This window comes from Sciurus vulgaris, assembly GCF_902686455.1.
Source record: "Sciurus vulgaris genome assembly, chromosome: 15".
Classification (NCBI taxonomy): Eukaryota; Metazoa; Chordata; class Mammalia; order Rodentia; family Sciuridae; genus Sciurus; species Sciurus vulgaris.
Window position 1 is genome coordinate 56,697,857 of NC_136476.1, and position 24,481 is coordinate 56,722,337.

A 24,481-nucleotide genomic window follows, 5' to 3' on the forward strand; every position below is an offset into this window, starting at 1 on the left:
CATGCACTGAGCCCCTGTGTGTCTCAGATCACTCCTCTCAGCCATTGGTACAATTATTAATAATTGATCAGTTATAATCAGTTTATGAGTAAGTAAAATGAGATTCAGAAAGGCCAAGTCAGTTGCTGTCACACAGCTAGGAGAGCAGTAAACCTATAATTTAATTTCAGGTCTGTTTCTTTCTATAGTTAGCACTACAAGTCAGGGATCAGCCAACTTTTTATGTGAAGTGCCAGATAGTAAATATTTTAGGCTTCTCTGGCCTTTCAGGTTCTGTCCCAACTACTCTGCTCTGCCACTGCATTGCAAAAGACAATGTGCAAATGAATGGGTGCTACCCTGTTCCAATAAAACTTTATTTACAAAACCAGGGTTGGATTTGGCCCTGGGCCATTATTTGCAGATCCCTGATCCAGACCTGTGACAAAAAGGCCATGGTTCTATTTTCCCTTTTAGGAAGGCTACAGGAGAAACGCAAGAGCACTGAGCCAGTGGCTCACCCCCGCTGGCTGGGCTGCCTTGAGTGAGCAGGGAAGCTCTCTGAGCCCCTTTCTCATCTGTGGAAAGAGCATAACCAGAACCTCCCCTCGGATCTTTGGGAAGGTCAAAATAAGCTAAGGGTGCTGAGTGTCGACCCTGGCTACGGTTCAGGATGTGGTAGTGGTCATCATCACAGAGCACGCAGTCAAGGAGGGAGAGGTGGAGAAACTCCAACAAGGGTGTGGGGACAGGGAGGGAAGTGAGGCAGGGGCCACCAGTCTAAACCCAGGAAGGCGGGCATCTCACGGAGGCCAGCTGTGGACCTCCTGCAGGAGAATGCCACACAGCATCCATGCAACCCCGGGGGCATCCACGGCCGCCCCTGGTGGGAGGGATCTTTCCACCATTCCCGGAAGGAGCAGATGTGTGGAGCCTGGTGGCTCCCCACGGAGGGCAGGAGGCAGCTGTTCACAGACTTGATATGGCAAATTGTGTGATGTGCTGTCTTCCTGGGGCGGGCAGCCAAGCAGAGACGGGGAGCCTCTGCACCCCACCGCCTGCTGCCCACGGCTGCTGACTCACCCAGGAGGGCCTGGCATGCCAGGAGGAATCCAAAATGGCTCTCCGGGGAGACACAAGGCTTCCGAAGGGGATGGATGGGGACTTGCGGGCAGGGGAACTGCGGCTGTTGTTTCCACTTGAAGGTCACAACTTTGGCAGCAGGGGGATGGGGTGTGTGTGTGTGTGGGGGGGGACATGGGGAAGCTCCACCAACGTCGCTGAAGGCCAGGATGTGGCTCAGGATGCCAGACGGAGTCCCTGGCAAGGGACGGCACTCGCTGCCCTGAGACTGGCAACACTGGGCTTGGCGGGAGAATCGCCTATCTGATCAAGAGGATGTGGAACAAATCCGAGAGGGAGAGGAAGTGCGCCCAGGAAGAACCACAGATCCAGACACACAGAGGGCCAGTATATATACACGAGGATTTAAAAGGAAGGCCACAGACAGGAAACGCTCAGGGAGTCTGTGTGTCTGTATACCAAAGTCCAAACTACGAGAAACTGCTAACTGTGAAACTTTGGGGAGAGATGGTAAAGCTGAGCACAGATGTCCAACTCCCACCTAAGCTACCTCCTTCTGAAAGTGACAGAAAGGACGAAGGGGATATAAAAATAGGGGATCTGCTTCAGCAGTGGAAAATAGGAGAGAGTGCCATCAATATGCCAGCTACTTTGAGGAATTTCTGCTAGGTGCAGTGCCAAAGGAGCCAGATTGAAGGCTGACTCACAGCTCTCCTTCCCCAGAAAGTAGCACGGTGCCTCAGGGAGGGCGGATGTGCGGAGGGTGGGGGCAGCCTCACAGCCTCTGATGGGCAAGGAGCCCTGGAGGGGAGGCTGGGCCACATACAGAACCCACCATCAGAGACCCCTCTCACTGTGCAGCCTCCCTGTCTTCAGGAGCGGCTGGGATATTAGAACCAAGAACAAGCAAAGTCTCTCTGAGACCAGTTTTCCCACCTAGACCTGAGCATCGCCCACATAGTGCAGACAGGACATGGAGGGAGGAGGACAGGAGCAACCCTGTACACCTGGAGCAGCTGTTCAACAGACTTTGAGAAGAAACCAGGGAAAGAAGACATGGCATAGCACTAGAGGGCTCCCCAATCCCTTGGACTGGTAATATGAAATGTCATCATCCAGTCTTCCACATGAATGTCCAAGGTCAAGAATCCAACAGTGTTTAGATAAAACAATGAGGGGACCCAAGGAGCATTCATTCTTGCTGTAAGAAAATACCTGGTCAAGGAAGCCTAAAATGCACATGGAACCTATGAGAACTCTAAAACATCGAGGAAACAGACAAAGAATACAACAGAGGAAGAATGTCATCTCTAAAAGGATTCGCTATGGCAAGGAAAAGCAAACTGTAGTGTCTGTTTTATATTTCAAGGACATTAAAGAAAACCTGGTCTCTAAAATGTAAGACTATGCAACAAAGGAGACTGGAATTAAAAGAAAGCTGGTAAAGTTAAGATAATAAAGGTAGGAAATGAATTCTGTTATTGAATGTAGAATTGTAAAAAGCACTGGAAGCAGTGAAGAGCAGAATTTAATTGTAGAACACTGAAGGATGTTGCAGAGGGTGACCTTGAGATGTTCTCTCAGATGTAGAGAAAAGGACCAAGATCAAAATTCCAGAGAGAAAATAATAACATGGAGGATACACTACTCCATCATGAATTAGTATCTCTCAAAAATGGAGAACAAAAGAGTAATAATTAAAGATATAATAGAAGAAAACTTTTTCAACCTAGAAAAAGTGGATTCTTCAAATAGAATTGGTAATTACATTTTAGACAAAACAGACAAACATCAGTTGTGTGCTATTTTTTTCTTAATTTCAAAGGTGAAGAATTCTACAAACATCCAGGATGGTGGTGGTGGGGAGATTATCTACAAAGGGACCAAATCAGATTGCATCAGACTTCATTACAACATTGATGTAATGTCTAAAGAGGTTGGAAGAAGAATATTATGATCACAGAAATCTATACTTAGATAAATTGTCACTCATAGGAGAAGCAATAGAGGGAAGCTGTGATTGATGCAAAGGCATTGTAGATATAAACTCATACGACTTTCCTGAAAAACATGACTCAAAGATGTACTTGTGCCATGGAGAAATAGATCAAGACGCAACTCATGAAAGATAGGTCAATAGAAACTGAAGCCATGTAAATATGGATTTGAATCTTAAAATCATAATAACTGCAGTACAGTTTCAAAGCAAAATCAATATCTTAAATAAAAATAATAAAGACTACCCACAATGTAAGGAATAAAATAAAAACAACATAAAATTAGGAATTTCTGAGAGTTGGGGATTAAGTAAGCATGCTAATGTCTATAGCTTACAACAGATACTACTGCATTTTTAAGCTGTACTTAGAGGTGTAGAGACCTAGTATTTTAAACCTAAAGTGCAATTACAAAGTAGTTATAATGAGGATATTATTTAGCTAAAAATACAGGATTTGGCTAAAGTTGTGAGCAAAGACAAACTTATCTGCTTAGATACCAACCCAAAAAGAATAAAAAAAATAAGTAAGGAAATAAAAAATGAGAAAAAATGGCAAAATAAAGAAGGAAGGTATCAATGGAAAAACAGAACCAAATTAATAGGAAGTAGATAAACAGAAGTAGAGCCAATAAGAGCAAAAGATTTGATCCTTTGGTTAAAAAATAAGATAATGGTCTGGGTGCAGTAGCCTATGCCCTGTAATCTCAGTGACTTGGGAGGCTGAGGCAGGAGGTTGCATGTTTGAGGCCAGCCTGAACAAATAAGTGAGGCCCTAAGCAAATAAAAACAAAAATAAAAGGACTGAGGATGTGGCTCAGTGGTTAAGCACCCCTGGATTCAATCCCTGGTACAAATAATAATAATAATGGGATGCTTCACTAAGACTTCACGTGTGTGTGTGCACGTGTGTGTGTTGATTTATTATATTATTTTTTATTTTTGTTATATGTTCTTTAGGAAAATAAAACACTGAAAGTTTTGCCATCCCTGCAAGTTGGCAATCTTTAAAGGGAGGACAGCCCCCCTCCCTCCAGCAATCAAGGTGTCTGCTTTACTAAATAGATGCCTCTACTAGGTAACAAATGGAATAACTCTGGGGCAGAGTTCTAAGAGAGAATGCTCTCCGACCCTTAGGGATATGGACATCTGAGAAGAAAAAGCTAAGGGAGGTTCTGGATCCATAGGAGCTGAATGCCGGTGATGCACGAAGCTGCCCAGGGACCTGGATCAGTGGCACTAAACAGCTGACTACTGTCAGCTGTGCCACCAGGAAGCAGAAGGGCCACGGAAGGCAGGCTCCCCCAGCACTGTGTTGGAAAGGCCACCTGGCTGAGGCTTCTGGGGGGGGGGGTCAACCTCGTTTCACACCGGATTAAAAATCAACTCACCGGACCCAAGACCCACATGTCAGAGCTAAAACTGTAAAACTCTTAGAAGAAAAAAATCTGTTTCAGTCTTCATGACCTTGAATTAGACAATGGTCCTTAAAAATGATGTCTGAAGCAAAAACAACAGAAGAAACATACATAAATTTGGTTTCACCAAAACTAAAACCTTTTATGCAAAGGTACCATTAAGAAAGTGAAAAGACACAGAGCGGGGAGAATATTTGCAAACCAGGTACAGGGAGTCACCAGCCTAAAATGGTTTGACTTAGGATCAGTGGTGCAAAAATGAAGCACATTCAGTAAAACCAAACACTGAATTTTGATTTTTCCCCCCCAGGGCTGGTGATATGTAGTGTGATATTGTCTCCTGCAATATCATAGCCAGCTGCAGCTCCCAGGCGGTTATGTGATCATAAGGTGACAGTCCAATCCCCTACCATATGCTGTGCTGCCAGTGTTTTTGGACACAAACCTTCACTAAATTACATGAAGTGCTCAACACTTCAACATAAAACAGACTTCGTATTAGATATTATCCAACTGTATCGCTAATGTGAGTGTTCAGGGCACATTTTAGGTAGACTAGTCAAGCTACTAGCTAGGTAAGCTGCTCATTAGGTTAGGTATATTAAATGCATTTTAAACATACCGTATTTTCAATTTACAATGGGTTTATCAGCACATAACCCAGTCCTAAGTTAAGAAGCGTCTGTATCTGGTATGGGTCTAATATCCAGGAGATGTAAAAAATTCATACAATTTGATAACAGAAAGACAACCTAATTAAAAGTTGGCCAAAAATTCAAACAGGCACATCTCCAAAGAAGACATACAAATAGCCAATAAGCATGAAAAGATGCTGAACAACTATATTCTTTAGGGAGATGCACATTGAAAAAAGATACCACTTCACATCCATGCAGGTGGCTATAGGTTATTCTTTTTCTTTTTTTTTTCCCATGGAAAATAACAAGTGTTGACAAGGATGTGAAGAAATTGGAACCCTCATACGTTGCTGGTGGGGATGTCAAAATGATGCAGCCGTTGGTGCAAACCAGAAAATGGTTTGACAGTTTCTCCAAATGTTAAATATAGAGTTACCTGGTGGTTCCACTCCTGGGCTATCTAAGAGAATCGAAAACCCAAGTCCGTACAAAAATGTGTACTCGTAAATGTCACAGCAGCATTATTCATAATAACCAAGGTAGAAACAACCAAAATGTCTGTTTTAGTCAGTTTTTTCACTGCTTTGACTAAAAGGATCTGACCAGCATAATTATAGAGGAAGAAAAGTTTATTTGAGGGCTCACAGTTTCAGAGGTCTCAGTCCATAGGAAGCTGGCTCCATTCCTCGGGGCTCGAATTGAGGCAGAACGTCATGGAGCAGTGTGTGGCAGAGGGAAGCAGCTCAAAAGAGATCAGAAGGAAACAGACTCCACTCTCCAGATACAAGTATATACCCCAAAGCCACAACACAGTTCCCACCTCCTCCAGCCACACCCTACCACTTCAGTTAATCCCATCAGGGAATATTAATTCACTGATTGGGTTAAGACTCTTACAACCCGATCATGTCTGCTCTGAACCTTCCTGCATTGTCTCACACGTGATTTTTGGGGGACACCTCACATCCAAGTCATAACAATGTCCATCAACAGATGAATGGATAAATAAGATGGGTTATGACCACATACTGGAATGTTATTGAGCTAGAAAAAGAAGTGAAGTACAGACATATGCTACCGGAAGAGGAACCTTGACAACATTGTGCTTAGATAAGTTAGACGCAAAAGGCCACAAATGTTCTGATTCCATTTACATGGAATGTCTGCTGTAGGCAAATCCATACAGACAAAAAGTAGATTTGTGGTTCTCAGGGGCTGGGGTGAGGGGGGAAGGAGTGAATGCTAGTAGACATGCAATTTCTTTTTGGGGTGATGAGAATATTCTGGAATTAGATAGTAGTAATGATTGTACATAGTCATATACATATGAAATATCATTCAATTGCATGCTTTACCATGTTAAAATGGTGCATTTTCTGTTATGTGAATTTTTTTTTCCAATAAAAACAAAAATCAAGGCACTCTCCATAGAGTCTCAGCTGACTCAAAAGTATAAGCTGAAGTCCTCACAAATGTCCTAGGAGGCTACCATCTCTTCCCCATTCCCTACCCCAGCCAATCATTCTGCTGCCCCTCCCCCATTCTGTTCCAGCCGTAGGACCTCTCAGATGTTGTCCCAGCACCCCGAATCCCTCCCATACCAGTGCCTTTGCATCCCAAGCCCTCTTCCCCCAGGTAGCCTGTGCCTTGCCCCTCACTTTCCTCCCGGCATCTGCTCCCATGTCAGCTAGTTTCCAGAACTCTTGACCTCACCCCCACTCCCCTGATCTGATTTTGTTTTTCTCCTCGCACTTTTGGGCATCTGACACACCGTACATTTATCTGGTAATCATTTTTACCACTGTCTCCTGGCACTAGAATGCAGGCTCCCTGAGGGGCAGGGGCTTCCTTTCATTTGCTCAGGGGTCTAGCACATGACAGGCCTATGCCGGTCACTGGATAAATGTGTGAAACAAATGATTGCATGGTAGGGGAATATAAGAAAACTGATGACTATAATTTGTCACACTAACAGATCAACAAAAAATAAAAACCGCACAGTTACCAATAGAGATTCTAAACAGGCATCTGATTCTGTGGCATGCCTATCTGGTACACACACTGAGTAAATAAAACAGAATATCCCTTAACATTGAATTTTGCTAACAGCATTCTCACTAAAATCAAGAATAAGACTAGAATGCCCAGTATTATTGTCATTTTAAAATATGACTATAGAATGAAACAATTGTAAGAACTATAATAGTTTCACATGCATTGGATGCTCCCTTGGGAGCTGTTCTAAGATCTGAGCTTTAGATGCATTAACTATTTTAATGCTCATGACACCTGAAGTCATGAGTATGCCCTGATTATCAGGGACACAGAAAAGTGCAATGACTTTCCCAAGGTCACCTACCTGATAAGTAGCTGAGTTGGAATTAGAACCCAGGCAGTCAGCCATTCTGCCCTAACCACTACACCTCCATGAAAAAATGATGAAGATAAAGATGCTGTAATGTTAGAAAATACGGAGCCAATGTACTCCTGTTGTCTACCTAGAAAACCCAAGGGAATTAAGAAAAACAACCAGAAGTAAATGAGTTCAATATGGCCAGTCGTAAGAAGTATACACACAGATCGATAACTTCCTTATACTCCAGCAATAACTACTTTAAAAACGTCATGGAAAATAGATCCCATTCCCCAAAGCAATACCTGAAAATAAACTTAACAGCTAATGGAAAGAAACTACATAAAGAAATGATGAAACTTTGCTAAAGACCCAGTAAGAGATTCTGGATGGAGAAATGTGCTGTGTTCATGAAGGAGTATAAAGATGTCAGGGGCATAAAGATGTCAGGTCTGCCCCAAATGATATAGAGTTGCTGGAATTCAAATAAAAACACCAAGAGAATTTTTGGAAACTTACAACAATTAAATTGGTGAAAACAAAGACAATCCTGAGAAAAGGAGGGAGGATTATATGGTACATATATATTATATTAAATATCATATTACCATACATTATATTGTTACATATCATCTTATAACAGAACATTATTAAAAACACTGGGATTTCGATTCCAGAATAGACAATTGATCAACGGAACAATTTTGACAACTCAGGAACAGTCTAAAGCTGCACTGTCCAACCTGGTGGCCACTGAGCACACGTGGTTACTGAGCACTTGGAGTGTTACTGTAAGGGGTTGAAATGATAGTGTTTGGGACACATTGCCTTAAATGAAATGCATTGTTAAATTAAATTTACCTGCTTCGTTTCCTTTTTAAAGTGTGGCCACTAGAAAATTTAAAATCATGTATGTGACTTGCACTGTATTTCTATCATACAGAAATGGTCTAAAACATACCTAAAATGTAGTATGTTATTTTCTAAAGACAAAATTTAGCACAGGCATTTTAAATGAGTCATAATGAGATACAATTTAGCATAGGCATTTAAAATGAGATAAATACATGCTGAAAGAATAATTGAGTGACTATACAATCAAGAAAAGAAAGGTTTGATATTTCAGATCGTATGTTGAAATTCCAGATCAACTGAAAAACAAAGTAATGAAAGCAATAGAAGAAAACAGGTGAATGTGTACAAAATTTATTATGATAAGAAGAACTTGCTTAGCACAACATTAAAGGTGAAAAAATGATGTTGATAAATCCGTATCAAGGACTAAAATTTTCAATATCTCAAATAACAACAAAAACAAAATTAAATGCCAAATGAAACATGAGGAAATATCTTTGACAAATGTGACAAAGGGCTGATAGCCTTACTTTACAAAGAATATTTATAAATTAGTAAGAAAAAGAATACTCCAATAGGAAAAGGTGCCAACAACATGAACTGCCAATTTACAAAAGGAGAAACAGAAACGAGAATCTTAGTCCAAAAGAAATTCAATCTCAATAGTAATCAAAGAAATGCAAATTAAAATAGCAATTGCCAAAGATCAGAAGAGAATAATACACAATGTTGGCGAGGACTGCTTTCATATACTGCAACGAAACTAAATTGGAGTGATCTTTCTGGAGGACGATTTGGCAATATGTACAAAAGGTTCAAAAATGCGCACATGCTATTTCTAGGAACTTATCGGCAGAAAATAATCGGAGATGTTCAAACAAAAATTCAAGTATGAGTTTATTGTATCATTGTTTATAATCAGCAGCAATTGGCAGCCACTTCATGTTCTATAACGGGCACTCTCCTGATCGCACGTGCATGGGGAGGAATTTTTGAAAAGAGATTGGATAGAGACAGTAACAGCAGATCCGCATCTCCCTCCTGTCCCATTCCAAACTCCTTGAAAGGACAAAGAATATTTTAAGAAAAAAAAAAATCTCTAGCAGTTCTAAAATGCAATCGAGAAGGCCATCAACGGACAGAATCTTTGTGGAATTACTGGAACACAGGAAGGGAACAGACTATAGGATAAAAGAGACTGGAGGACCCTACAGCCCAAAACACACCAGAGAGGGCTATGGCCCAGGAGGGGGCAGATCCCCGGGGTCACTAGGACCAGAGTCAATAAGCGCTGGGTGGTCATTCTGCGTCACATTTGCTGACCTGGGAAAACGTTCCCCTTGGATCGCTAAATTCAGCCACTTCTATAGTGAGAGCATGTATTTGTCTACACATGTTTATTTGTACACCTTGAAAAACTAATGAAGTAAGCCTAGATACTGACAGCGACCTTTCAGAGGGTAGGTCTGTGACTTGGATGTGGTTTATCTCCCAAAGGGTCATGGGTTGGAGGACCATGTGGCAATGTTGGGAGGTGGTGTGGAAGCTTTAAGGGGCGGGGCCCAGTGGGAAGTAATTAGGTCATTCCAGGCACTGCCTGCTGACGTAGCTCTCAGGATCCTAGTTAGATCTCCAAGGAGGGTTGACTTGCCATGTGACCTCTCCCTCTAGCGCTCCCACCATTGTATGCCATCCACAATGAGTCTTAACCAGATTCAAGCCCATGCTGGCACTGTGGCCTTGAACCTGCAGAACTATGAATTAAATAAACCTTCTTTTAAAATAAAGTACCCAGCCTCAGGTATTTTGCTATAGCAATAGAAAACAGACTAATACATTAGGTTATGACTGATTTTTAATTTGCCTTTTTACTCCTTTGTGTTTTCCAAGTTTTCTGCCCTGGGTATATATCAATATTACAGTTAGGAAAGAATAATATTTTTAAATAAAAAAGCAAAAAATAACAAGAGAATTTGACTTTTTTTGTATAAGAAAGTAACCATAATCTTATGCTTTTTCTTTTGAATTACTGCAGTAGCCTGCTGGCTGGTTTCCCAGCCTCTGATCTGCTTGTCCCAGTCTGTACCCAAGGCTGCTACCATCTCACTCCTGTATTTAAAACTTCTCTGGCTCCCTACTGCTTCCAGGCAAAGTCCCAACTTGGAGGCATGAGGAGCCATCGCCACCTTTGTTTCCTCCCAACCCATTCTCCTGTGCATGGAGCTCTGGAGCCCCAACAGACTCTTCAGTCTCCTGAACACAGAAGGTTCTACACACCTTTCCCATGCCACTGCTTTGTTCATGTGGTTCTGGCACTCCCAAGCCTGGCAGATGGGCCCTGGGGGAGAACTTGCAGTCAGAATGTTCCAGAATAGCCCCGGAAAACCCATACGCTACAAAATGCACTGCCTGCCAGCCAAGAGGCCCAACCAAAATAAGGCAGAAATGTGCTATGGGAGCAGGTGTGGAAGGGCATGCCAGGTGCTGAGATCTGGGAGCCAGGAAAGTAATGGAAATTCAATGCAGAATCCTATGGCAGAAGCTCCCAAGGACTGTGAGCAGGTACCTCGGGAGGGGAATCGGTTGGCTTACACACCCACCACCCTACTTCTGGGCTGGGTACTGGCCCCAGACCCTTGGCCTCATCTTCACGGGTGCGAGCACAAACCTGGGTTCCTGCATACGCCCACCATCTCTTGACTGCAAAGTCACATAACCATCCCTCTATAAAACAGAAGGCACCATGCAGGCTGACTAGTTGTAATGCAAGCACATAGTGGGTACTCACAAAATGGCTGAAGATGGTGGGACAACAACATTTTCCTAAACCAAAGGTCCTGTGAGGAGCTGCTTCACAGGGCTGAAGTCATGTCTGCAGAAGGTGTTGGAAGGCTCCCTAGGAGGGCGATGATGTCACTGTGCATGGTCATTTCTCCCAAACAGTGTCCTAAAGAAGGCATGCTCCTTCTCTCACCCCTGTGTTCTAGGATCCATGCCGCCTGGGCCAAGGAATAGTGACCTCTCAAGCTGCCACTGAGCAGAGACCAGGCAGCCCCTTTCTGAAGAGGGTTGATGTGTGTGTGTGTGTGTGTGTGTGTGTGTGTGTGTGTGTGTGTGTGTGTGCATGTGTGAGTGCACGTGTGTGCATGGACACTCCACTCTGAGGACCTGGGAGGAAGTTAGGAATGACCATCCGTGAGGCCCTATGGGCTCCCTTCTGCTCCCGGCAGGCAGCACCTCCTCCCTGTTCCCGGGTGGAGGGAGAGGAGAATCGTGTGCCACCCCTCCATGGGCAGGAGCCCGCGGCACATGGAGGCGTCCAGCTGGGAAGGCCTGAGGGGCCAATTCTTGACCTCAGTGGGGAGGCCCCGCCCTTGGTTACTGCTCTAGATCAGGGTTTCCAGGAAAAGCCTATTGCCAGCCCCAGTCCTCCACCCATAAATGAAGAGGAGGCCAAGAGGCCCTCCTTCACCCCCGAGGTCCCAGACCCCAATTGCTCCTGTGCCCTTGGGGCCTTTCACCTTATCTGGACATCACCCATGTGATCCCTAACTTTATTTTCCTTTAACCTGTCTCACTTTTCAATGGGGGCTCTACTCAAAGCAATAATATCCATGAGGTACAGTAAATGAGCTGGTATCAAATTAACTTTCTTTTAGTATATCAAACATAAATATAGCACTATTAAAAATTTAAAAAAACCATGTCACATTATTCACTTCACATTCTGGTAAATAATGGACCTACTTTCCCAAACATGCTAAAGAGGCTCCCACACAGAGGTGCCTTGGTGTGGGTGGGACAGATCTGGAGCTGGGGTGGAGGTGGGGTGCAAAGAAGGAGAGGCTGCATGCCTAGGCTATAGCCAAGTCACCTAAAAGCATCAGCAAGTTCTTCAGGTAGAATTTGGGGCTCAGAACTAGATTCTAATCCATCCTGAGTCCCCTCCTGACTCCTAATGATAGATCTGAGGGTGCACTGGCAGCCCAGCTGAGCCCGCCGCAGGGGGAAGCCAAGGACCCCATCAGAGGTGGACCCCCTCTATTAGCCTGCTTGGCCCTTTGTCAGATAAAGTGGGCTTAGGGCACAGCAGTGGCGCCTTCAGGTTACCCCTTCCTCCAGGACAGTGGCCCTCAAACCCCAGCACCCTTCAGCTCAAACTGCTGGGCCCACTCGAGTGTCTGACTGGTGCAGAGCGGTGGTGATGTGGCCGATCCTGCTGGTCCAGGGACCACGCTTTGAGAACACTGCTCTAGAGGACGGGGCTGTACGATCCAAAAGATAAAGGATGCTGAATCCTTGACCACTCAGGAGGAACCCCCAGGAAAAAGCTCTCAGATACACACTTCATGTGTTTGTTCACAACGCCTCACGCCGACATCACCCAGAAGCAGCCACAAGGCAAGTCCCTGGTCACTGCTGGTTCCAGTGGCAGTTCCAGAACTTTTCACTGAGACCTCTAGGAGAATTCCCACAGGCAAACACTGTCGCAGCCGAAAAAGACGTCAAGTTAAGGAATGACAGCGTGCCCTAGGCTGAGTGCCCGGGGAGCGCGACTTGCTGGCTTCGCGGCTCCTCCCTTCTCTGTAGCCGGGGTGACTCGGCCAGCAGGTAGTCAGGATGGAGAGCGACGGGCGCAAGCATGGATGACAGGGCTGGGATTTTTCTGCATCTCCCACCCTCATCTCACCATCCCAGGCAGGTACAGGCAGACTCAGGGCATCGAGAGGAAGTAACTGCACTTGCCCCTAAGAATCTGACCCAATGGACAGAGAAATCCATTGCTGAAATTCTTATTGAAGGCACACGGGCCATCATCCCTGAGATCAGCATTAGTCACGGAGGAGAGATGAGGGAGCAGGTGGTGTCTTAGGCTTCATGGTGCCGAGAGCCCGTACTCTGAAGCCCCAGGGGAAGTGGGAGGCCCGGCAGCATGCCTGATCCCACTGGAGAGGGAGGTGGGGCCGGGTGGGGGAGGATGCTCCTGCTGAGAGAGGCCAACCTGGAGGTGTGCCTGGACCAAAGTGTGAAGAAGAAATGACCAGAGGTGAACAGAGAATGAGCCTTTGCAGGGTGGCTGGGGCCAGGTGGCAGGAAGGGTCTTCTTGAGTCACACTAAGAGGCTGGTTCCTGCTCAGAGTGGCAGGAAAGAGCTGTGGATTCTAACTAGGATGCCCTCCCTCCCCGGCTTCAACACTTTACGGGATCTTCCTGCCCCCCGCTGCAGGGCTGTCTCTCCCAGGCTCCTCCTCCAAAAGAGCAAGCCGGAACTTTGGAGGAGCTCAGAGACCCCAATGGTGAGGCAGATGGCAACTTGGCAGGTAGGGAAGGTTCCCAGGGGCCAGTGGGGCCCTGGAGATCCTGAAAGGGCAGGTGCTTTGAAGAGGAAGCTCTGCAGATGGTGATCTTTTGGTGTCAGGCAGATCAAGGGCCTCAGTGGGTCCTGCCACTCCAAGGAGGACCCTGTAAGAAAAGGTCAGCGCCAGCAGCCTCAAGATCCCTGAAGATCAGCCAGCAGGTAGGGAGTCTTGGAGCCTGTTTGGAGGGATGAGAGGTCTGGGGCCGGTGCTGGTGCCAGGCACAGAAACCCTGCCACACAGGGGGTTCCTGAGTGGGGCCAGCCACTGGCTAAGGAACTAGATTCTAGATGACAATAAAAATATCAGCTGCCCCTTGCATGGTGCTTTGGATGATTCAGGCTCTTTTCTTAGTGCTTTATGTGACCTAACACATTGAATCCTCACGAGACTAAGAGGTAGGTACTATGATTACTCTCACATGCCAAGAAATAAGGTGGAAAATGAGCATACAAAAAAACATTCCACATCCTATGTCATCAGGGAAAGAAACTTAAAACAACAGAGGGACCACTGCACACCTACTCAAATGGCCAAAACCAGAATACAGACATCACCAGATGCTTGCAGAGAGGTGGAGCAACTGGAACTCTCATTTATTGCTGGTGGGAGTGCAAAATGGTACAGCCACTTTGGAAGACAGGCTGGCAGTTTCTCACCAAACTTAGCATACTCTTAGTATTTGATTCAGACATGGAGCTCCTTGGAGTTGAAAACAGTCTTGACAAAAACCTGCATATGGAAGCTTATGTAGCTTTATTCATAATGGTTAAAATTTGGAAGCAACTGAGATATCCTTTGATCAGTAGCTGGATAAGTGAATATCCAGACAATGAAATATTATTCTGCACTAAAAAGAAATGAGTGGCAAGCCAAGAAAAGACATGGAGGAGTTCAATGCATGCTAAGTAAGTAAAAAAGGTCAACCTGAAAAGGCTGCATTCTGTATGATCCAACTATAAAACACGGAAAAGGGAAAGATGTGGAGAATAGTGAAATGACAGGATTTTTAGGGCAATAAAAACACTGTAAGATACTGTAATTACATGTCAGCACACACTGCCCAAACTCATAGAATGTACAATACTAACAATGAGCCCCGATGTGATCTGTGGACATTGGTCATTATGATGCACCCAGGTGGGTTCACCAGCAGCAACCAACACCCCACTGTGGGAGGGAGGTGGATAATGGACGAGGCCTTGACCATGTGGGGCAGAGGACATATAGAGGAATCTCTGCCTTCCTCTCTGAGAACCTGACACTGCTCTGAAAAGAAAAATAAAGTCTTTAAGAAACAAAACAAAACCTAGGCACAGAGAGGCCACGTCATTCCCATGACCATGTCCCTGGAGACCGCAGGATCAGGGTGAATGGCCAGACCTCCCTAACCCCTCTTTCTAGAATCAAAAATCCCTTGCATTAGCGGTCAATTGGCCCAACTCCCTCATCCTACAGGAGGGAAGACTGAGGCTCAGAGAGATCAAGTGATTTGCCTAAAGTCCTTTTGCAGGTGAGTCCTGTCACAGGATTGAGAACCAAGAGAATTACTTGGTGAGGATGGGTTAGTAGCCATAGGCCTGGAGTACGGGGAGAGACCCAATCCCCTCTTGCCCTCTGCTGGTCCTCTTAGGTCGCCATCTCCATCCCAGCCCTGCTCCCACCTGGGCCTGTAGTTCCCCTGTGGACACAGACTTGGGCCTCTCATTTCCTGGGTCCTAATCCCAGGGACCTGCACCTCCACTCCACTTTAGCTGCTGGCACACCACCAGGGCCTGGCCCCTCAGTCCTACATGTCATTAGTCTCCACCTTCCTCTTCTGGCTCTGACGTCCCATCCCCCATCCTTGCTCTGACACCCCCGGTCATCACAAAGCCTTCCAGAGCTCCACTTCCTCCAGGGCTGCAGGTTACCTGCCTGCTTGTCCCTCCTCACCCCGGACCCCATGGACCATCCTCTCGGCAGTACCCTTAGCTCGTCATAAGTACCTCCATCTTTATCTTCCACTGGCGGAGCCCTAGCCCTGGAACAAGAACTCTCTCTGCCGCCTCCATCCTGCTCCATGATCTGCTGAAGGCCATCAGGCCACCGAGGAGACTGGGCTGCTCTAAACTCAAGGTCCTACACAAGATGGGGTCATTTCCCACCCCGAACTCCTGACTGAGCCAACTGCACAGGGCATTAATTCTCAACGCTGGCTGCATGTTGAAATGGCCCCAGGGCTTGAGTAGGAGCTCATGCCATTGCGTTGGGAGGTGGCCTGGGCATCAGGAATATTAAAGGTTCCTAAAAGAAGGTCTTATTCAAACAGGGAAGTGTTACTCAGCAGTAGAGATAAACAAACTATCAATGCATGCCACAATATGGATGAACCCCCAAAGCAGTGTGCTAAGAGAAGGAAGCAAAGACACATGCTATATAATCTCATTTACATGAAATTTCTAGAGAAGGCAAAGCTATAAAAGCAGGCTAGGGGGTGGAACTGACTTCAAATGAGCACAAGGGAGCTTTTGGAGTGACGGGCGTGTTCTAGAACTGGATTGTGGTGATAATTGCACAACCATGTAAGTGTATTTAAAATAATTAAACGGTACACGAAGAATGTACAAACTATATGTTACGTAAATTGTGTCTCAAAAGTTGTTGAAAGTGAAAAAAATGAAAAGAAAAAAAATCCAAATAAGGGAATTTAAATTTTATCTTGGGTTTTAAAATAAGAAAACAGAATCAAAATTCCATTGGTGAGTCCACTGAGCAACCAGAGTTGAGAACTTGACAGGAAGTGGAACCCTACTAACCCCAGAGCCACCTCCATTCAGCTCTGGTCCTCCAAAGCAAAGTGTCTAGGTCTGATACACCCAAGTGTCAGCAAGGTGAAGTGAATTGCCTGAAGTCACACAGCAACCCTTGGCAAAATGGAGCCCAGAGATCAGTTCATCTGATTCAAGTGCAGAGCAGCCTCTGGGCCATCATGCATTAGCCTTAAATTTCAGGGGTTGGGGGCAGCTGGTTGGAGGCAGCTCAGACTTCTGCAGTTCCAATGCCATAGATCTATGGGATTAAGGACCCCCTCTCTACTGCCTCACACCTCCAGCTTCAGGATTGCTTTCACTTGACATTTCCTCCAGTGCACCCATTGGAACAAAAGTGTTTGACACTGTTGATCGACCAGTTTCATAAAAGGAATCCAGTTTCCTTTGCACTCATGAAAAGCTGTTAGCCCCTGGCGAGTTTCCAGAGGCTATACTTCAGTAATGCAGCCCAGACATGGAGAGAGGGATGCCAAAGCCCTTGGGCACAGAGAGGAGTCAGCAGGGCTGAGGGATTTAAAGCAAGGGGGGCCCTTGCCAGGACTACCACCAAGCAACGTCCTGTCCTAGGAAAAGAGACTTCCCGTGGAGACACTGTGAAACCCCTCAGAGAGACCTACACGGTTGTATGGAATGGAGACATGGTACCTACCTGTCAAGACCAGATCCCAGGGAGGACAGCATAGTAGAGAACACACTGACCTACATTCTGGAGTGCCAGGCATCCAGTCTGGCTGGACTCTTTGCCAGCATGTACCCTGGGGTGAAAAGTCACCCACCCTCTGAAGCTGCAGTTTCCTCACCTGCAAAATGGGAACTATCACAGCTTCCTACAGGACAGTTAGCTGTCAGAGCATCTGAGACTCTATGAAGCACTCAATCAACATGAGGGCTGATCGTTTTTCCTCTGCAGAGCCTGGTGGGAATTTCAAAGCTCTGAGGCTAAATAGAAGTAGCTCCTGTGTGATTCCCAGAAGTTATCAGTGAACACAAAGAGTGATGGAAAGTCTTCAGCAGGATTCCGGAGCCTGAATTCAGCCCTGACCTTCTGTGAACCATCTTTCATGACTTCAGAGGTGCTTTGAAACCCTGAACTTTGTCCCTTCCTCTCTCATGGCCTCAGTTTCCCCTTGTACACAATGAGGAGATGGGGGAGGTATCTCTAAGGACTCTTTGGACTCTAACAGCCAAAGATGCCTTTAGAAAGAAGCAAGTACCCCTAAGTCCTGCCAGGGTCTGGTGTTAATGGGGCCAGGGGAACGACTGTTTCCCCCACCCCCCACAATCAGCCTGTTTCACTCTCATTTTGGAACATTTGTTGGGCTCTACAGAGGGCAGTCTGCCAGCAAAAGCCTCTTCAGTGTTTGGCAATGAGTTGTTCCCACTGGAGGTCAAGTTCCTTTTGGGCCCCCTTCTAGGGGATGAGAGGCAGAGAGGTAGAAGACGTGCCTGGGAAAACCTGACTTGTTTGGATCACCAAGGACAGCTGGGGCCAAATGCTTCTGCTTTCCACGCCCCTCCCCACACATCCTTTTTTGTGCATGAACTTTATAGTTTAAAGTTCTTTCAAATTCATTACAGATTGGATTTTGGCAAAAACCCTGTAGAGAGGCATGCAGGGGGTTACTAGCCCTCTTTGACTTGCAGGGGAGGAAACTGTAGCTCAAAGAAGGGGGTTTCTCCCAGGTCTCCCGGGTACAATGCCAAATGGCCTCTCCTCTGCACGGAGATGGGGCATGAGACTCTGAAAGGGAAGTGCTCGGCTGGACTCCCAGCCCTGCTCTGAACCACCCTGGCAGTCCCTTCACCTGGCACTTCCCAGTTCCTAGGCTGGCAGGGGTGTGTGTGGCCTCCCCCACTCTCCCTTTGAGTTTTGCCTGACACCTGAATCATGCATGGAGATTCCCCTCACAGCCAAGTTTGTTTCCCCTGGGCTGCCACGTATGCGCACGCCTGGGATGTCTTGGATTGGGGGAGGTTCCAAGTACCAAGAGCCTATGTGGGACGAGAAAGGAGGAGCTATAAAGGAAATGGGAGGGGTGGGAGAAGAACCAGAGACCACTGTGCACTCGCACAAAGGGGGTAACTTTTTAGATATTTGCTATGATCCATGGTGAGTAAGGATGTGTGGGAATGGGAATTTTCAAGAGCCACTGGCAGCACTAAAAACTGGAACAGATCTGTTGGATATCAGTCCCTCTCAAAATTTTAAATGGCCCGTAATTCCACTTCTAGAAATCTATTGCCAAGATGCACACCTATGACTGAAGGTATTGACTATGTCACCAAAAGGCTGCAAATATCCCTGGGGTCGGGTTCAATAACTTACTATACATCCATTGACTGAACACCATGTGCCATTAAATCATGAGATCAATCTCATCTCTAAGATCTGTTGCAAAGCAAATGAAAAGACAAAATGTATATGGTATGAAGTCATTTAGGTTTAAACAAATACACTGGAAAAATTCTAGGCAGATTAGCCCTAAACTGAAAATGAGGGATCTGGGAGAGAGGGTGGAACAGGGCAATTGGGAGAAAACACTGCTACCATACATATTTTTACACTTTTTATGAAACGAAACAAAGCACCATGTATTTATGCATGTTTGTAAACCATTATTAAATACAAAAAAACCACAAAGCCCAACCAAGATGACCCAGGAGTCTTGCTTCTGAGCCAATTCCTCCCTCCAACTCTCCTCGCAGGAGCAAACCCATTGGTGGCACATAGGCTTTCAGATGGTCACTCTGTCATCAGTAACCAGGATGAACGAGCCCAGGGGTCTTGTAGGAGTAAGAGCCATCCGGGCTGCAGGCTCCCACGGGCCCCCGCACACATTCTCAGCTACCTGCTCTGTTTTGTCGGAGGTCAAGCAGCCTCCATGGCGCCGGCAAAATCCAGCGCCGCAGCCCGGGTGAGCCTGCCGGGGTGGGGGCGCAGCCTACCTCGGAGAACCTCTGCACGTCCTGCGTGAGCGTGCCCACGCGCTTCCAGTGGTAGTGCTTCAGCAGCTTCAGGATGGCGGGGTTCACCGCGTTGTCTGACGGCACCGTCCGGAAGAAGTTAGGGTATTTTTTCTTATCAGCTAGAACAGGTGTGGTCGCGGCAAAGGAAAGCTGAAAAAAACAAAACAAAAAACAAAAAACACAAAAGAGACGATGCTTTTACTAGGAGCTCAGCATCCTTCCTAATGGCGTAGATAAGGCCTGTAACCCTGTCTTGGGACAGAAAGGCATGGTGCAGGATGTTTTTTAAAGCTTTGGATTGTTAAGAGTAATACATCAACATGGAAGAGATGGTTAGAAAGTGCAGAAGTAGGAGAAAGAAAGAAAAAAAAAATTAACCAGTGATCTACCAAAGAATCACCCCACCCCACCATTAATGTGGGGTCTGTTGCCTTCCCAACTTTATGCACAGTGATTGGACTTTTTTCCAAAGTTTGAGATCATTCTACAGACACAATAGAACTATTTCCCCCCTAGCTGACATTGTTCTATAAACACTTAACCATCCTGTTAAAAACTCCCTGTAAACATTTTAATAGCTGTACAGTATTCCAGCATATGAATATCACAATTTACTGAGTGATCTCTAATTTGGAGGTGTTGTTTGTAATTTGTCCTATTATTCTACAGGTATCTTTGTGCATAGCATCTTCCTCTGTATTTCAGGATTATTCTGCAGGACAGAGTCTGTGTTGTAAAATTTCCCAGATAAAAAGAGGAAGTGAAGCCAGGCACGGTGGCTTACACCTGTAATCCCAGCTGCTTGGGAGGCTGAGGCAGAAGGATGGAGAGTTCAAAGCTAGCCTTAGCAACTTAGTGAGGCCCTAAGCAACTCAGCTAGACCCTGTCTGAAAATAAAATATAAAAAAGGGCTGGGGATGTGGCACAGTGGTTAAGTACTCCTGGGTTCAATCCCTGGTAGAAAGAAAAGAAAAAAGAAAGGAGATAGGAAATGAACCTTTAGACTGTACTTATTTCCCCAAAGAATTTTATCGATTTGCATATCTGCTAGTCAGGTATAATTAGAGGGCCAATTTTACCACATTCTTGTCAACAGGGAATAGAACATTTTTCTATCTAATTTTATAATGAATTATCACTTTAAAAACCTGAATCACTGTGTTCACGGTTGCTCGTGATGTTTTGCCTTTTTCCACCTGGTGGTTAGGAGGGTGTCCTATTTGAGGAACTTCTTTTTCATGTCTTTTAGTTTTTGAGGGTCTTGTACTATTTTTCCAATTGAATTTAATGACTTTTTATATGTACAGGATTCAGGTCAGGCTTTAGAGCTGCAGCAAAGACCTCTGTTTTTGCCTTTGTGTGTTGGGTGTGGGTATTTTAATTTAGGCTCAGTAGTCAAATCTGTCCATCTTTCCCTTTATTGTTTCTTCTTTAAGTGCCAGTAAGTTGTTAAGTTCGGATTTTAATGATCTGTCCAGCTTAAATGTCACCACTCCCCTGACACTTCCTCTGATCTCTGCTCTCCTTTTCCTGGGCCTCTTCCACAGAAGGTGGTTATCAGCCTTTTTGATCTCTGCAGGGTGATGGTGGGAGATGCTTCTGTAGTTCTAATTTGCATTTATCTCATTGTGAATGAGGCTGAGTCTCTTGTCTTGTGTTTAATAGCAATTTTTAGTTCCTTTCTGGAAACTGTTCTCATCCTTGGTCCATTTTCCAATTTGACTCTTAAGTCTTCCTTATCCATTGGTAGAAAGGTGATCTTTAAATGAAAGAAATTAGCCCTCTGTGGTATAAGTTGCTCATTATTTTGGTTCAGTTTGCATTTTCCTTTGATGTTGCTTATAGTGTCATTTTTCATACAAAGGTGTTTTTTGTTTGTTTGTTTGTGTTGGGGGATTTTTTTTTTTTTTTTTTTTTGGTACCAAGGATTGAACCCAGGGGTGCTTAACCACTGAGTCACATCCCCATCCCTATTTTGTATTTTATTTAGAGACAGGGTCTTGCTAAGTTGCTGAGGCTGGTTTTGAACTCACAATCCTCCTGCCTCAGCCTCCTGAGCTGCTGTGTGCCACCATGCCCAACTAAAAGTGGTTTTTTGTTGTTTTTCTTTTAGTGGATGAATTTATCATTTTTTTCCTCTTATGTCTTTGGGTTTTGTCATATTTAGAAAGGCCTTTCCTACTCTGAGATTATGAAAGAATTGCTCAAGGTTTCTTCTAATCTGTTCTTTCTCCCTGCCTCCCTCTCTCTTCCTTCCCTTCTCTCCTTTCTTTGGCTTTGTTAAATCTTGGATCCAGAGAGGTCATGGCTACAGCAAGCTCAGTCTTCACCGTCACCAGCTTCCTCCTGCACCCTTGCTGTCTCAGCAGCAGCTCTGGATTCAATATATCCCAGAGTCGAGTGTCAGCATCCAGGGAAACAGCATCCCATGCCCTTCTGTCCCAGATGCAGGTCCTTCACTGCTGCTTCTCCCCCCTGAGAAGCACCTTCTCCCAGGACTCCAGGAGGGCAAGCTGTAGAGATCTGTCCTTTTCCCTGCTCTGGATCAGAGTGCCGATGGTCACTCCCTTGGATCCCTGGATGTCCTGTGTCCACCCTACCGATCTGATCCGTTGCAGCAGACCATGCAATACCCGTCAGCCATGGCCTGAAGCTAGGGAGTACCTAAATAAATCAATTTCTAAGACCCCACAGAAACAGGACACCTCACAACTGGTAAGAGTCAAGGATAGAATGACTGTTGAAAAGATTCTGGGTAGAATAAGGACCAATGGGAAGAACCTACAGTGAGTGACCATCCAGCTGGATACATGGAGGAGCCCCCACATGCAGAGTTATCTAGCAATGGAAAGCCTGCCATTAGGAGTAGTGACATCCCTCTGCCTGGAGGTTTGTACATGGAGGCCAGGTCACAACCTAGTGAGAACAGAAGGGCTCCACAGTGTCTTTGGACCCTCCAAAAACTGTAGGAAATAGTTTGCGTGAGTGCATACATGCATACAAATATACATTTTTTTTCTGAAAAAAAATTTCATGGCTTTAACAGATTCATAAAGGGGATCCTACAATTCAAATAAGGTCCACACACCTGCCTCCAGGTGAGATTTAGGTCCTGTAGAGATTGCCAGAAAGAGCACTCTGTACAGTCCCCTCCAACCTAGTGTCCACGATTCTTTTCTCGAGATTAAAACCACCCCACAAGCTTCTTCTGCTCACGAGTGTAAGCAGGGAACTATCTGAAAAAAATATGGGAGCACCTCTTTTCAGGACCTGGGGCATTATGCATACCATCGCATCCCCAAAAATGCTTATCTAATACAATTTGGAAAATATTGGTTTTCTGATGTGATTTCTGAATCACACTCTGGTTGATACTTTACTGTTATTGTCCCATTAGTTCCAGGTCCACAATTAATTGTTGCTTGAACAACCTCATATGTTTGCCCTGTAGGTAATTACGGTGGTTACTGTTCAGTGAATAAATGGCCCATTGTGTTTACCATCGGCTTGGAGTACAATATATGCCCCAGGTCTAAATCATGTTGGGTGCAAAATATTAACTGGTGCCGACATTTTCTGCACCATTTGAGATAATGCACACTTTGATTGGATTGCTGTGCGACTCCGTTTCTCTGGCTTTAGCTTCCTGAAACTTTCTTCCATGGGCAGACTCAGGTGCCTTGTAGTCCTGCTGAGCTTCAGAACTGGGGGCAATCTAAGAAATCACCTGGTTTTGAGGTTCTCTCTCCTGGCTGCACATTGGAATCACTTGGGGAGATTTTTAAAAATCTGATAACTCGATCCCACTCCTAATCAACCAAGTCAGATTTCTGGATGTAGAGCCCAAGCAGTGGTGTTATTAATAGTAATAAAACTTTCTAGGTGAGTTTGATGCCCAGGGAGGGTTAAGAACCACTAATGCAGATCAACACCACTGGTTATGAAAAAGCAGACTGTAGCTGAGAGATGGGCGATACTGAGTTATCCACCATAGCCAATAAGAGGTGGAAGCAGGCTCGAACTCAGGACAAAAGGACTGCAAACATCAGTGCTCTTCCCTGCCCGATGGCTATCCACTGCATCCTGCACGTTCCCCAGGCCTTCCTCCTCCAGCATCTGCAACATCAGAGCTGCTAGCAGGAGCACCCTAACTTAAGACCCATGCTTCTGGGCTCCCTGCCTTATTTCACACAACCAAATTAGTTTCTGAACAGACTATGATCAAGGCTCCAGTTAATCCCTAACCAGGGATCTATTTCAGAGAGTATTTTAAATTTTAATTTATAGTTTTGTTATATCTACTTTTATTGCATTGTTTTGAGAATTTGGCCTGTATGGTATTGGCATTGGCAAATTATTGAGGTTTTCTTTGTGGGCTTTTATACAGTAAACGCTTGTAAAAGTTCTATGGTGCTGGGAAAGAAAACAAAAAAAAAAGATGCAGTCTCTAGTTGTAAGCTATAGAATCCTTTATTAGACTACTTATGCATAATAGATATAATCAAGCTAATTATATTTTCATATGTTTCCTATTTTTGCTGACTTGGTCTATCAAAAGCTGAGAGGTTTACAAAGTTTTTCTCTATTGCCTCTGATCATTTCCCCAAGTTTTTCAACCATGTCTGCTTTGATGCTTTGATTTTATGTTGTTTTGAGTATAAAGGTTCATCATGATATTATTTTTATTTTTCAGCAATGTGTATCCTTGCCTGATGCAAATAGCAGGTTCTTACTGGATATTCAGTGAGTGAATTGAGGAACGAAACATTTGTCAATGTAAAGTAAACCTCTTTGCCATTTTATTGCTTTTGTTTTTATACTACATCTTGCTTGATATTAAGATATGATGCAGGGGTACACGCTTGCAATCCCAGTGACTTGGGAGGCTGAGGCAGGAGAATCACAAGTTCAAAGTCAACCTCAGCAACTTAGTGAGGTTCTAATCAACTTAGCAGGACCCTGTCTCAAAATAAAAAACAAAAAGGGCTGGGGATGTGACTCAGAGGTTAAGTACCCCTGGGT

At 45.0% G+C, this 24,481-nt stretch overlaps 1 protein-coding gene across 1 annotated transcript in view; it reads right to left on the minus strand.

Annotated features, from left to right (window-relative positions):
• GABBR2 (gamma-aminobutyric acid type B receptor subunit 2) overlaps window positions 1–24,481 on the minus strand; it is a 347,122-nt gene that overhangs the window by 176,378 nt on the left and 146,263 nt on the right. The window contains exon 3 of the mRNA XM_079112233.1: window positions 19,439–19,609. Within this exon, the coding sequence (XP_078968359.1) occupies window positions 19,439–19,609 (171 nt within the window). The remainder of the gene's footprint in view (window positions 1–19,438; window positions 19,610–24,481) is intronic.